Source organism: Aspergillus pseudoviridinutans (genome assembly GCF_018340605.1).
Source record: "Aspergillus pseudoviridinutans IFM 55266 DNA, scaffold_7, whole genome shotgun sequence".
Lineage (NCBI taxonomy): Eukaryota > Fungi > Ascomycota > Eurotiomycetes > Eurotiales > Aspergillaceae > Aspergillus > Aspergillus pseudoviridinutans.
In genome coordinates this window covers 834059-848625 of record NW_025091287.1, presented here as the reverse complement: position 1 = coordinate 848625, position 14567 = coordinate 834059, and the positions used below count along the sequence as shown (strand labels likewise).

The window sequence follows — 14567 nt, the reverse complement described above, 5'->3', positions numbered from 1 at the left end:
CTTGTGAATGGCTGCTATAGTATACATCTTATGCAAAATCTTACATCATTCGTCGAAATTTTTGCAACACAACCAATCGCATAAAAAAAAGGCCAGAATCCAATTGAATGAATAATGTGAGCGGTTAATGCTCCTCTGGGGCCTCCTCGATACGATTACCCTTCCTGTTGGTATTGCTGTAGTCCACGCGGATTCGTCGACCGAAAGGTGCCTTCCCACTGAGAATCTCGAAAGCCTTCTGAGCACTCTCGACATCGAGGAATTCTGCATGAGCGAAGCCGCGAGGATGCCCTGTGCGTCGATCAATCGATACCCGAACATCGATCACATTGTCGATATCCTTGAAGAGCTCGTTCAGATCCCGATCGGTCATCTCAAACGACAGGTTGCCGAGGTACAGCGTCCTCGAAACGGGCTGCAAGGGCTTGGATCCGCCCCCGCTGCTCGCAAATTGCGCGATTACACGGCGGCCCTCAAAGGCTTGCAAATGCATAGCCTCGACGCAACGTCTGGCGGCATCAGTAGAGTCAAAGTGCACGTATGCAAACCTATTCGGTAAAACAAGACACATTGTTAGAATTCTCCTTTCAGCAGAGAACAGTAGGATCTGGACTCACCCTCTGCTCATTCCTCGGTGATCAGTGATGAGATCGACTCTCTGCACAACACCAAACTTCTGCATGTGGTTCTTCAAATCTTCCGCCGTCACATCATAGAAGAGATTACCAATGTATACTCTCTCTTTAGGCGGCGGGGGACGTTCCATGACTCGGAACCGCTTCTTAGGTTTCAGAGGCTGCTCATCGTGAGCATCGGACTCAGCCGAAATGATTTCGGAAGGATCATGATCCTCGTCCTCTGGTGAGCTCGTGGGATCCCGGCTGGCGGTGTTGTCGCTGAACCATCTCGTATGTAATGCTAATTGAGATTGCAGAGGGGATAATACGGGTAGAGGAACGCGAGGTGCGAGGGCCCTGGCTGACCACGCCGGCGCGGTGACCGGCAGAGACAGGAGGCGACTGGCTGCTCGCCGAAAGCAATACCTGTAAAGAGAAGCAATCAGTCACGGCGTCCTTGATAGAGGAATATCTATCACAGCAGTCGTATAAAACAGATAGGCTATTTCCTTACATTTTCTGTGTCCTTGTGAATTGAGTTGGAATATATGACTGGGGGCAAAGGCAGGCAGATATACAGAATCCGTTCAGCAAAAAGTTCGCCTTATCGGACCAGATAATGTCACGTGACTATGTCAGGCCATGCGCCATTATGAAACTGATTGATTTTATGAATGAGAGAACGAAAGGCTTGATCTTTTCACCAGATTTTTTCTTGTGCGAAAAAAGAAGAATGAAATTGTCCTAGTGCCAACTACTGAGGCAGTAATTCACAGTGAAATTGTGCGAATCGAGTGGAGAAAACAGGATATATACAGCCTTCTGGATTTGTACATTTCCAGACATCCCAACAAGAGCGAGTGCGATTTGAGTCCTGAGGAAACGCCACACCTCCAAAACCATACACCGGGGTGGGAGAAGATAATCCTGCTGAAAAGAAACGAATCGCTGGACAACTGAATGTTCAAACAAATTGCTTTTGCGATCGACATGAGTACTGTTATAAGATGCCTCCGCCTGAAGCGTTGTTACTTTTTTGAGAAGAATTGTTGTCGTAAGGCCCGTTAAGGCCCGGACTCTCATATTTCACCGGGTCTGGCGAGAAGACATTGGAAAAGCGAGGCAAAGGTCGCATATTATCTGCAGTGTTGCCTTGCTGCAGGGAGGGTAATTGTGTTGCTGACAAGGACCCCTGACCTTGTAATGATGGGTGAAGTGGCGGTTGTGGTGATGGTTGCTGCTGCTGTCCATCGAACGTCGGCCACCATTGGTTCGGTATGTCGAGATTCGAACTCTGAATATAAGTGTCCCAAGAATCCTGTTCGTGGGTGTTAGTGATGTCCAAGTGGTGTCAAGGCATGAAAAGGGGCAAGCGTACCCAGTCCAAGTTCAGCTGCATATCAGGCAATTGTCCAAACATTGTGCTGAACGGGGACAGAGCTCCGGGCACCTCAGCCGTGGTCCCCAATGCCCCCGGGGCAGAAGGCGTTTCTGACATTTTGAAACCAGTTTCATTGAATGCTGGGGATCCTGAGTTTACGGCGCTCAGTCCGCTGCTCAACAATCCCAAAGTCATTGCGGCGCTCTGCTTCTCATCCTGAGGTTCGAAGGCCGGCGCAGTGGCATTACTGTCTGGAAGCCCTAAATTCAATTTGGCAAGCATCACCCCGATAACGCCAGCGGCTTTCCAAGCTTCAAGTGACTCGTCACGAAGTTCATCCCAAATCTCTCGAGAACGCTGCAATGCCACGATCATCTCCTGTCGTCGCTCCCTGCCCCACGCAAAGGCGTCGCCGGAATCTCTTCCACCGGCTTGCAATTTGAGTCCATGATACAGGTCAAGGCAGACAATAGTTGCAGCAAGCAAGTAATCATTGGAGCTGAGGGAATTTACGCGATTCTGTTTTGTGCGCAGACGTCCCGTCGGCCTTGTCTCCGCATGTAGCATTGACTGAAACCGCAGCAGCTCCATGGCTGAATCGATGCAAGCCTTGCGTGAGTAGGTGAATCGGGGATTTCCACGGGCTAGAACGATATAAGGCCGGTGGAGGACACACTGCGCTTTATGGTAGACGCTCGTTATCTGCTAAGAATCAGTACTACAACTCACGGTATAATTGGCAAGTGATTGACGTACACCGAAGCGCGACATAATCAGATTGGACGGGTCCAACTGACACTCCTCAAAAGGACGAACGACAAGATGCTCCGGAATCAGGTCCCGAGCACGGCGAAGCTCAGCATCCAACTCCATCACCTTGTCGTAAGATTCACTCTGCACACTCGAGGCGAGCTCGGTAACTCGGCCAAATACGTACGCCAGACGGGCTTTGGCAATGAGGTAAGAGATAGGTGTCGGTTCATTCGGCGGTCGTGAGGGAGGAAGTTCCTTGCAATTTTCGTCGAAATCATCATCATATAGATTCCGCGGAAGCTCCGTATCACTATCCACAGTGCGAATCATGCTAGGAAGCCCAACCTGAAACGAAAAGAGCAAGTCCGATTGCCGCACGAAAGCCCATACGCGTCGGCGCATCTCACCTTGAAATGGGCTAATGTTGGGGAAAACTTTTGAGTCCCGGTGGTAGCCCATTCTCATCGCTAGCCTCGCGACGACACCTACAAGCACCCAGACAGAAACATCTGCTTCCTTCGTTTGACGAAAGTCACCATGAAGATGGAAGATGAATGTCTCGATCAGGTAGGGATAAGGTTTGGTATAATCGGCCAGAGTCAGACATTGAGCGACCAGGTTTCGAAAAGTTCCAGCCATGTCCAAGGATTTCCCTCGAAACTCGGGTGGCTCGTCCCCTTCTTGGTTATATGACAGCATAGCGAGTCGCATCATGGCGAACAGCATGCCCACCCAGACGATGCACGTTTGAGAAGGATCTTCCCAATGTTTGTTATACTGGGGAGAAAGTCAAAAGGTAGAACGGCCGGCAGGAGAACAACTATGCTTACCTGAGCTTGAAACGTCGGACCGTGAAGAATAACTGTTCATGGTCAGTCATAGATGCATTTACATGCACGTTCTCTAGTTCTGTCGGTACTCACGAGTCGCTGGATCATAGCTATTGAAATAGCGAGCAATAAGCATATCTGTTGTATATCTCGAGGGAAAGGAAGACATAATCTCTGCGCGGCTGGCAGGCTTCATGGCCCCAAGAAGCAGGGTGGAGCCCGGGACATCGCTCGGCAGCTTGGTTGTCTTGAGCTTCTCTGCTTGCTCCTCATACTGCTTCTTGTGCGTGTGGAAGTAATTACGAACTTCGGCGATCTGTAGATTCATGTGAATAAAGAGAACTTATGAGCGTATGGTCAAGGGCCGACTCACATCGTTGAGGACAGAAGCCCAGTGCGCATCGCTGATATAGTATGATTTATTGTTGTCGACTTTCATGATACCAAATGACTTGGTAACTTGCTCCGTATCGCTCTCCTCCGGAGCATTTGATGTCTCCTCGTCCAGATCGATGTCGTGACCCTGAATGAGGGAGCCTCCACTACTGCTGGTTCCGGAAATTGCTGCCATTGCAGCTGCCGGACCTGCGGACTGCGATCCGTTGGTCATCAGGGACAGTACCAAGCTCTCGAGTCGGTCTATTCTGTTCTGCATATCATCTGGGGAACTCGAGGCTGAGGTCTGTGTTGAATTCTTCCTTCGCGCGCTTACTTGAGCATAGGTACACGAAGAAGCATCGCCTCGCTTTACGCAGTTCTCGCATGGGTGGGCGCGGTTGCATTTCAGTCTTTCATGACACGGTGTTAAAGTATGCTCTTCTTCAGATAGAGGAAAAAGGCGAAGACTCACTTTCTATGCCGGCAGGGGCCGCAAGAAAGTGGCACCCTGTTTCGCTTTCGGATGACCCTAAACTGACCTTCTGGCGAAACGGCGCCAACGCTCGAGGAGGTAGATGGTGGAGTAGGCGACATTTCGGAGATAAGACCTTGGTCAACGGTGGTGCTAGATTTGTCGCTATGTCTTCGCTCGTAGGCCAACTAGTTTCACTTCACGATCGCGAGTCCAAATGAGCACGGCGCAACAGCGAGTTCCGAGCGAGACCTGGCACCAAGCACGTATCGGACAATGGGGTATCTCAATCCAGGTGTGAAATGTCCGTCGGGTGTGTGGCGCGCTCGATTTCAGAGGTACCTGACCAGAGGTGTGCACAACGCCGTCTCTTCGACTTGGGCAGATTAAATTCTCGAAGTGCCGAGAAGAGGGCGCAGGTGCAATTACTGCTGAGTTTGTGACCACGTTTCGGCGGACGGTTCAGCAGCAAACAATGAGCCTGAATTGCTAAGCTTTAGTGGGGTTGATAGGTCGCGGCGGCGTTTCCTCAAGTCGAGCTCGTTGGTGATTTATGCGACACTGCTTTCCTGCTGTTGGTAGCATGCGCAAACTTCACAGATATGAAGCGCATAAGCTATTGTGCGTTAATAATAAGAATCGCAGAAGGCGACCGAAGGCAGGGAAATGATAGCGTGGACGGATGGGCGGACGCGGGCACAAGCGGTCGACGGGCTATCAAGTGATTTCATCGAAACAGGGGGGCGACGGACCAATCCTTCATTCTTCTGGGATATGGCGACCCGCGGATGAGATGGGCATTCATTCAATAAGATGCGCCAGCTCTCGAGAACGAGTATTAACGATACAGGCGAGAAAAAAGGGAATAATGAAAGGATGGTCAACTGTGGCAGAGTGCCAATTGATGAGGAGAATCCAGATTATCTACGAATTATCTCCGTTATCACCACGTTTGCTGCCTCAGGCCTAAACGCGTTTCTTACTGTGGCTTCTACTGAGTACTTCGCTTCATACCTGGTAATTAATAATAAATGATCCTTTGCATCGACTAGATTACGAGAAGGAGGCACACCTATTGTCAGATATGGTACTGTGTCCACTGAGCTTAACCAAATATTGATAATAGTCCTCTATCATGTGCAATACGAGCAGTTCGGGCATGAAGCAGAACTACTTAGATGCAGGGTTCCAGGCAGCTACCTTGTTACGCGGACCAAGACAAGACATCGTAGCAAAGTCTATGGCAGAGACCATTCAGGATCTAGGCCACAATCGCATGCTTTTCCGCCAGTTTCTTTGTTTCTGAAAAGGAGAAAGGAAGGAATTTGATTTGTCGATCGCCCAACGCTAGATAGATATATCCAAGGTACCTCTCTAGCTTCATATTGAAATGAGTCATCGAAAAGCCACTAACTAGATAAACTAACTAAATAGCACAGCCGCAACGCCTGTACTCTGCCGTTTCCACTTCCCTGTGATCCAGTCAGCACCAAGCAACCAATTAACCATTGAAATAGCGAGTGCCTGTTCAAGAAAGGCTTGTTAAGTTGTTGGTGGCCTGAGTGGCTGCTGTGCGTCGACACTAGACAGCAGGAAGATCCTCTGCAGTCTTACAAATACCTAGTTATGAAGTAGTAGTACCTTCGAGAACTTTAGCATGAGTACCAAGGAATCCATGTCTCTTTTTCTATCAGAAAATGTCTATGGAGTACTGCATACATATCTACTTATCCTGTCAAGGCACAGATGCATCAAAGAATGACACCATGATGCCATGTTCAAGAGGGTCCGGAACAGCTGGGAAACGGACGTCATTCAGTGCGTGCTTTCCGCCTATTCAGTAGACCAATTCCATCATGTTGCGAGGACACTGGGGTAATCTCCAGACATTGTGCCTACTTGAAGCAAGACAGTCTCACAAGGCCCGTTTGTGTGCTGTCAACGATCTCCCAAGCTACAAGGCAAGGTAATGGTCCAGCCAACAAAGACCTATCTGTCAGTAGCCACCCTCCTACAGTTTGTGATGCACACTCCAGGTTTCGATTGGTCTGAATTGCCATAGGAGATGTGCAATTCCTTGGCAACTCATTCTCTTTCTCACCAGTTGCATATCGCCGTAGTAACCGCCTGATGTGCAATATATAAAGCGCAGCCAAGCTTGGAGCTGGGGATAGCTCTAAAATGTCCCCAGCGCTTAACCCAATCTTCCTTAGACCATTCCTTTCTCACATTTTAGTTTTCTTCCATACAAGTGGTGGAGCTCACCACTAGTTCGCTTTCAGGCTCAATTCTGCCATGTCGTCAAGAGGTGCTGGGAATTCCCAGCCCGGACGGGGTAGAGGAGGCGATCGCGGACGGGGACGCGGTGGAGACCGCGGCGCCGTTGGACGTGGAGGCGGCCGAGGAGGAACCATGGAGCTTCCATTCCGCCCAAGCGAGTCAAGAGGCGGTTCTTTTCGAGGAGACTCAAGAGGTCGTGGAGATGCACCCAGAGGTCGCGGAAGAGGCGAATTCAGAGGCAGCGGCAGAGGGGACTTCGGAGGCAGAGGGGGTAGAGGCGGGGGTTTTAGAGGTGGCCGCGGCGACCAAGGGCCCAGGATATTCTCGTATGTTGGCCATCAATTCTTTCCTTTTATATATAACAGCGTATGGTTGATGCTTTTCATTGATTTAGTCAGGGTGACCGGGTTGTTGCTCCTAGCCCAAAAGTCGAGCAGACTGAGGCCGCCATAGCCAAGGCTCTGGTAGCAAAACGACAGAAAACTGTTGGCCAGGCTCGTTACCCAGAGCGTCCAGGATATGGAACTCAGGGCTCTCCAGTGACGCTCTATGCCAATTACTTCGAGTTGAAGTCTGTGGGAAAGGAATTGTTCCGTTACAATGTCGATATCGTCGCCGATTCAGCTAGAACCAAGCCTACTGGAAAGAAAGCCCGGCAAATCATCCGGCTCTTACTAGACGAGCACTTCTTGCAATATCAGAATAGTATCGCCACGGACTACAAGTCCACCCTTGTCTCTAGGGTTCAGCTTCCCAGTCAAGGACAATACGACGTCCGTTACCGTGACGAGCACGAAGACGACTACCCCGAGCAGCCTAGGGTTTATCGTGTCAACTGCCAGTTTACAGGTAGACTGAACCCCGGCGATATCCTTGACTATTTGACGTCGGCGAATGCCTCCGCCATGTTCGAGTCCAAGGCAGAGGTCCTCCAGGCGATGAACATCGTCATGGGCCATCATCCGAAGACGGACAGGGCCGTTGCGTCCGTTGGTGCAAATAAACACTTTGCAATCCATCCAGATGCAGCAGAGAGATGCGACCTTGGCGCAGGCCTTGAAGTCTTGCGAGGCTTTTTCGTGAGCGTTCGGGCTGCGACTGCTCGTATCTTGATCAATGTTCAGGTCAAATACGCCGCCTGTTACCAGGAAGGGCCGTTGGCCAACGTGATCAACGAGTACCAACGTGGCAGCAATGGAAATATCTACAAACTGGAGGTTTTTCTGAAGAAGCTGCGGATCCAAGCAACCCATATCGTCAGGAAGAATAAAAAAGGACAAGTGGTACCAAGAATCAAGACCGTTGCAGGCGTCGCAACTCGGGCTGATGGCGCATCGCTTCCTCATCCCCCAAAGGTCGCAAGGCATGGGGCTGGCCCAAAAGACGTTCAGTTCTTCCTCGAGGCGCCTGGACAGAAGAGCGAGCCTGGAGACTCCAAGGGCAAGAAAGGCAAGAAACCTGCGAAAGCTGGCCCAGCGCCAGCCGGGCGGTACATCACCGTCTCGGATTTCTTCTTGCAAGGTAGATTCCCCTATACTGAAGAACAGACATTGAACAAAAACAGCACTGATCAGACTGGCAGAGTACAACAAGACCCTGGATCCCAGGATGCCGGTGGTCAACGTTGGCACCAGGCAGAACCCGTCCTACTTGCCTGTTGAAGTCTGTCTGGTAGAACCCGGACAGCCCGCAAACTCCAAGCTTACTCCAATGCAAACACGCAAAATGCTGAGCTTCGCCGTCCGAAGTCCTGCTTCAAACGCAAATTCGATTGTCTCCAAGGGCACTGCTGTCCTCGGCCTCAAGGGTCCTCTTAACCCCACCCTTGTAAGTTTTCTCTAATCAGTGTCACGTTAGGTCTTGTTGATTGATTGATCATATTAGGCAAACTTTGGCATGCAACCAGATCCCCAGCTTGTCACTGTTGCTGGTCGCGTTCTCTCTGCGCCGCGGGTATACTACAAGGACGCCAAGTCGAAACAGAGACACATCGATACCATGGATGGCAGCTGGAACATGAAGGCAATCAAGTTCTCCACACCTACGAAGCTGCCTTCCTGGACTTGGCTCTATATTGATAGTGAAAAGGGCAGACCTCACTTTGAGAACCCGAGCCAACTGAATGCTTCTCTTCAGGCCTTCACGGCCAAGCTGAACGAGATTGGTGTTGCTGCTGCAGCTCCCGAGCCCGGAAAGATGATCAGGTTGACTGGGAATGACCACGAGGGAGAGATTGACAGAGCAGTGGGCGAGCTAATGGGCCTATACGATCCCACTCTCATCCTCACCATTCTCTACAGCAGCGACGCAGAGGCCTACAACTGCATTAAGCAGATCTGTGACGTTCGCCGGGGCGTGCGCAACATCAACGTCCTCGCCGAGAAGCTGAGAGGAGCCAACGACCAGTACTACGCCAATGTCGGCCTCAAGTTCAACCTGAAGCTCGGCGGAGCTAACCAGACCCTCAACGCGAGCGAATTGGGCATCGTCGCTGAAGGCAAAACAATGCTCGTCGGCATCGACGTCACCCACCCGTCCCCCGGCTCCTCCGCCGAAGCCCCAAGCGTCGCCGGCATGGTCGCCTCCGTCGATGCATCCTTAGGCCAATGGCCCGCTGACATCCGCATCCAAGCCTCCCGCCAGGAAATGGTCTCCGATCTGGACGAGATGCTCAAAGCCCGCTTGCAGCGCTGGGCGCACGCCAACAACAACGCCCTCCCAGAGAACATCATCGTCTACCGCGACGGCGTCTCCGAAGGCCAATACGACGTCGTCATCGAGCAAGAACTGCCCTTGCTGAAGAAGGCCTGCGCAGAGACCTACCCAGCCGCAGACACCAAGAAGAACCTCCCGCGCATCTCCATCGTCATCGTCGGCAAACGCCACCACACCCGCTTCTACCCCACCCGCGACGAGGACGCCGACCGCTCCGCCAACCCCAAAAACGGCACCGTCGTCGACCGCGGCGTCACAGAGGCCCGCAACTGGGACTTCTACCTCCAGGCTCACACCGCCATCAAGGGCACCGCCCGCCCCGCCCACTACTTCACCGTCTGGGACGAGATCTTCGCTCGCCAGGAACCAGTCGCCCCCTTCCAGAACGCCGCGGATATCCTTGAGGATCTCACCCATCGTCTGTGTTATCTGTTCGGCCGTGCCACCAGGGCTGTGAGCATCTGTCCGCCTGCCTACTACGCCGACCTGGTCTGCACTCGAGCCCGCTGCTACCTGAGCAGTGTCTTTGATCCGACGCCGACGGCTACCCCGTCTGCGAGTGAGGTTGGAGGGAGCGGACGTGGTGGGCTTGCGAGGAGTAGTGATGTTCAGATCCATGCGAACGTGCGCGACACCATGTTCTACATCTGATGCATTAAGGCGGTGATCTGTTGCCTGCTCCATTGTCAGTTCGGGGGAGCGAATGGACTTTTTGCAGGTCCATACTGTTATTCGTTACGCGCCAAATTGTCTTCCAGTTAGTAATTCCATAGCGAATCAGATTGCGAGTCTTATTACCTGCTACTTCACACGTTTGAGTTCACTCTTTCGTACTACTCTATATTCAGGGAAACAATTCATACACAATCCTGGTACCTGCACTGGCTTAATACATCGAAGAATCTGTAAAGGAAATAGAGGAAAAAGGACAGTAGAAGGTGCACGAGAAGAATGGAAGCAGAGTACACAGACGGAGAAAGGGAACAAGCAGCTTGAGAATGAAATAAAATCATGGATCCGTGCAGGCATTGGCCGTTAATGGATGTTTCGGACTCATATTGCTCATTCATGGAGACATGGTATCACTTCTGTAATTGGACTTTGCAATTGTCGCATATGGGCTTGAGTTTGAGTGGTAGAAACAAGCCGCGCTGAGAAGTTCGGCTTCCCAAATCATATGAGTGGTTTATTCCTCGTCGCCGAAGCCCCAGTGCTTTTCATTGACATGGCGCAGCGCACGACGCTGAGGCGGAGGTGCAGTTTTACTGGGCTGCGGAGACTCATCGTATGCTTCCCAGGAAGACTCCATCATCTTGACAGCCTTCAAGCGATCTGTCCCCATTGGCTTCTGGTTCTCGTGACTGACCTTGCCATCGGCCGGAGAGGACCCGGTCATGCTCCAGTGAGTCTCAAAGTCCTTCTTGCGATTGCCGCCGTTTGGGACGACACCAAGTGGTGCCTTCTCCGCCGCATTCTTTCCAGGAGACTCTTCTTCATTGTACATGTGGGTTTTGTACAGATTAAGACCCTTGTTCTGGAAAGAGCTGATGATGCGAGACTTGTGCTCCTCGTCGTCTTTATCCCTGAGATCGAAATGCGTTTCCGCATCACGTCTGGGCTGCACTACGAAAGGCTTCACAGGAGGAGTTGGCTGAACCTCGTCATCGCTCCATCCAAAGTGTCGTGCTTCCTGGGGACGGGGCTGGCGTTTAGGCTTCTCTGGTGTTGCAAAATCCTCGAAATCCCAGTGAGGGACATGGCGAGACATGGGGCGGCCGGGTTTCGACTTCACTTCACGTTCGCTGTTATCGGCGCCGAGTTCAAAATGATCAAACCGTTTCGGGTTGGTCTTGTAGGCGATTTGCTGCTTAGCCTCTGCGTCTCCGGATTCATCATCCTCGAAAATACGAGAAGCGCGATAGTTCTTGCCTGCGCCCGCTTTGGGAGCAATGGCCCGGGATTTAGACGGCGTAGCCTCCGGTGCATCGTTTTCGTCGTCGCCGACAAAGAGTTCGCTGTAATCGCGCGGTGGGGGCTTTGCGGATGCAGGAGCACGAGGAGCACGCACCGGCTGAGCGCGATCCTTCCCAGGCGACAGGAGTTCCTCCAAAGACTCTGCCGCGTAGGGATCCTTGATATGTCTCTTCGAAGGAGAGGCAGACTTTGACCGGAATTCTTCGCTGTTTTCCTTTTTGGAGGGTTGAGAGGATGCAGGTCCCTTGCTTGCGGGCGCACAAGCGACGGCAGCTTTGATTAGACGTGTCTGGTCCTTTGCATCACGAATGGGCCAACCGCGTCCGCGAGCGCCGATAACGTCAACCTGTTTCAAAAGTGAAGCTTGGTCCCAGTATATTCTAACATTCTGAATTTGGTTCTCCGAATCGAAGCGCACGATGTGGACCTATCGAAGCACACCAGGAGGTTTAGCTGAGTGGACAATGCAAGGAGCGTCGGGGTTGAGAACATACCGTGKGGAAAGACGCGACTCGGTCGGCCAGGAAGTTATCGTCAAGAGAGGGGAGATAGGCCCCGCCTCCAGACACGAACTCCAGCGTAACCTCTACATCCAAGCATAGAGAATCCGACCCTTTGATAGCGCCAATGATATCTGCGGCTTTCTTCTTCACGACGGTCTCTTGCTTCGTCAGATGGCTGACGATCGCATCGGCACCGTCGAATTGGGTAGTCGTGGTGATATAGATCAGGGAGGCATTGGCGGCCAAGGGAACAGACTTTGGATTCGCAAGGAACCTTTGGTACAGGTCCTTGAGAGACATGATTCGATTCCAGATAAGATTCAAGATTCAAAGGAGCGTGGAGGATTGAAACGAATTGATGAATAAAAGTATGGAACAGGTCGTTCAGAGATGATTGGATCGCAGTCGTTCGCAACAGCGGGCAGGACGCGGAACTGTTTATGATGGACACGAACCACAGTTTTGCTCGAGCCTTTCCAGAGTCTGTCAATCAATGGTTCACTTGCGCATTCAACAATAATAAAAACCCGGGAGACGGAGAAGTCGCCTACCTTGGAGTTATGTAGAAGGGAATGAACTCTGGTATTTGAGAATGTGGCAGAGGACCACCAACGGAATATGTCAGGTCAAACACTGATGAACAAGGAAACCGTGTCTCTCAAGAAGTACGTAGTGAAAGGACAACAATTACAATAGAAACAAAAACAATAATGGCAGTCAAGTAGTATTTGATTGACTGGAAATGCAACGCATCCGTAGGAAGCCGCTTTATTATTAGCTGTAGGCCTCAGAAGTAAATACTAAACCTAAGAAGAGTAAACTACACAGGGAAATGATGGCCCGGGAGACATCTTTCGCAGGGCAATCACAATAAAAATAACGGGATGGCTCATACTGTCCAGTGCTCCATTATTATTATGGAGTACCTGGTAGCCTAGGTACGCTGGACGCTGAAGTTTGGAATGATAAATCTGACAAGACCAGGGTTCCATCAGCATCTGGACAATCAAACGCTGTGTTTGCCGGGCCAAGCAGAAGGTTGGATAGTCTCGCGCACGGCTCCATTCTCCCAAGAAGGACCGCACCAGTGTTTCACAACTTCGGCTACAAAGCCACACTACAGAAGCATCGTCTCTCGGGCAACTACGGGACCTTTAGTCTCTCCTGGTTGGTGTTCATGGCTAAGTACTCAGCTGCGCTCGGAGCTATGGAGAGCATTGGTAGCTCTGCACATGTCTGGATTGAATTGCGACTCAAATGGTTGTATATTTGGCTCTAACGCTCATACGTCAATGGACAAGGAGTATTTACCATGATCAATGGGAGCGACGATCTTCAATTCCCGGTTGGTGATATATCACAACTGAGTGCATGTTTTGAGATGTGCTTTCGAAGCTCTCATATCGGAAGCAGATCTCCAAATGGGTACTCAATAGCAAAAGTCTCCGATGTTTTCGTCGTACGCTATCGTGCAGCCTTCAAAACGAAGACCATACGGGTGCTTTTTTCCGGATCCTTTCTTCAATAGTATATGCTGGACGCAACCGCTCTCCTAATGGAGAAGAGTACTCAGGCTGCGGGGGTGTTTGACGCATCGTACTGTCCACTTCACGAGCATATTTCCTGAAACGATTGGTTCCTTAACTCCAATCGTCCATGTACTCAAAATCATAGTATGTCTCATGGGGAATATTGTGATGTGGTGTTAATATTGTCGCAAGTGTTTATTAGGTGGGAAAGAAGGGGGGTTTTTGGGCTCCTCGAGGTGTCATTATAATGGTCTAGAGCAAGTCAAACAATGATTAGTGACGATGCTCTTATGATTAGGATACGCAGATAATGCACTCACCCAAGATAATCCTCTTTGATGGTTCCAATGGCATTGATAGCAGCTACGTCAGGCTTGACACCGAGGATTTTGAGGCGTAAACTGGTCCCCTTTTCGATGACCTGATCGGCATGATCCGTGTACTGAGGAGGTACTGTATTTGGCTCCCACTTAATATCCGAAGGAATGTTCTTGCCAACTGATTAGCATCGCCATTTCATCCTGAAATCAAGTATAGGCGACATACTTTTCGCGCAATGAAAACAGATAGCGGACCAGCCAAGGTGAAAATACCGGTGGGCTTGACGGAAGTAACGATTGCATCGACCTGAAATCAGAGTCAGAATTAAGGGGCAGTTGCATCTGTATTCGTCCAAGCATACCGTCTCCCCCCTAAACGGCTTCCAAATGATCGCACGATATTTGATTGTGTATTCCGCTTGCCCGCTTCCTGGGAGGACCCGACCTTCACCAATATCTACCATGTCCATAACGCAAATGACGAAATGATCACCAGTACACCGGCCTTCCTCTTCCTCGTTAAGCCTATTGATCAAATACTCTCGCATATTCGGCCCGAAGTACGACGGGTGCAGCGATATCACCTTCGTCTCCTCTTTAAGGAAAAACATGGCGCAAGTCTCGTTCCGAGTCGCACAAGGTAATTATTCCCACAACGACACTCTTTTCTCAGCCCTATACGACACAAGTCTCCGTTTGAGCGTTTATGTAGTGGTATGCACGTCCGCGCTTCGACCAAAGTCCCAGGGCTCGTCACTAGCGATGTTGAGCAGGCAGCGGTATGATCAGGCGCGCGGAGAATTCAAAGAATCGTA

General features: G+C 50.9%; 4 protein-coding genes across 4 annotated transcripts; 1 reads left to right on the top strand and 3 right to left on the bottom strand.

Annotated features, from left to right (window-relative positions):
• Positions 1 to 124: 124 nt before the first annotated feature.
• On the bottom strand, positions 125 to 4553 carry Asppvi_009624 (uncharacterized protein; the record flags this gene model as incomplete). Its single annotated transcript, XM_043305474.1, has 10 exons — positions 125 to 548; positions 618 to 896; positions 947 to 1043; positions 1650 to 1935; positions 1996 to 2700; positions 2755 to 3528; positions 3582 to 3613; positions 3675 to 3897; positions 3955 to 4369; positions 4432 to 4553. 10 exons carry the CDS (start codon positions 4551 to 4553, stop codon positions 125 to 127), a joined length of 3357 nt encoding a protein of 1118 aa, XP_043161409.1.
• Positions 4554 to 6726: 2173 nt separating this feature from the next.
• On the top strand, positions 6727 to 10077 carry Asppvi_009623 (putative RNA interference and gene silencing protein (Qde2); the record flags this gene model as incomplete). The annotated part of the gene is made up of 4 exons (XM_043305473.1): positions 6727 to 7037; positions 7106 to 8232; positions 8294 to 8538; positions 8596 to 10077. The coding sequence occupies 4 exons, from the start codon at positions 6727 to 6729 to the stop codon at positions 10075 to 10077; spliced, it is 3165 nt and encodes a 1054-aa protein (XP_043161408.1).
• Positions 10078 to 10612: 535 nt separating this feature from the next.
• On the bottom strand, positions 10613 to 12203 carry Asppvi_009622 (uncharacterized protein; the record flags this gene model as incomplete). Its single annotated transcript, XM_043305472.1, has 2 exons — positions 10613 to 11827; positions 11895 to 12203. 2 exons carry the CDS (start codon positions 12201 to 12203, stop codon positions 10613 to 10615), a joined length of 1524 nt encoding a protein of 507 aa, XP_043161407.1.
• Positions 12204 to 13748: 1545 nt separating this feature from the next.
• Asppvi_009621 (DNA-directed RNA polymerase II subunit RPB7) lies at positions 13749 to 14363 on the bottom strand (the record flags this gene model as incomplete). Its single annotated transcript, XM_043305471.1, has 3 exons — positions 13749 to 13922; positions 13979 to 14059; positions 14115 to 14363. 3 exons carry the CDS (start codon positions 14361 to 14363, stop codon positions 13749 to 13751), a joined length of 504 nt encoding a protein of 167 aa, XP_043161406.1.
• Positions 14364 to 14567: the final 204 nt, after the last annotated feature.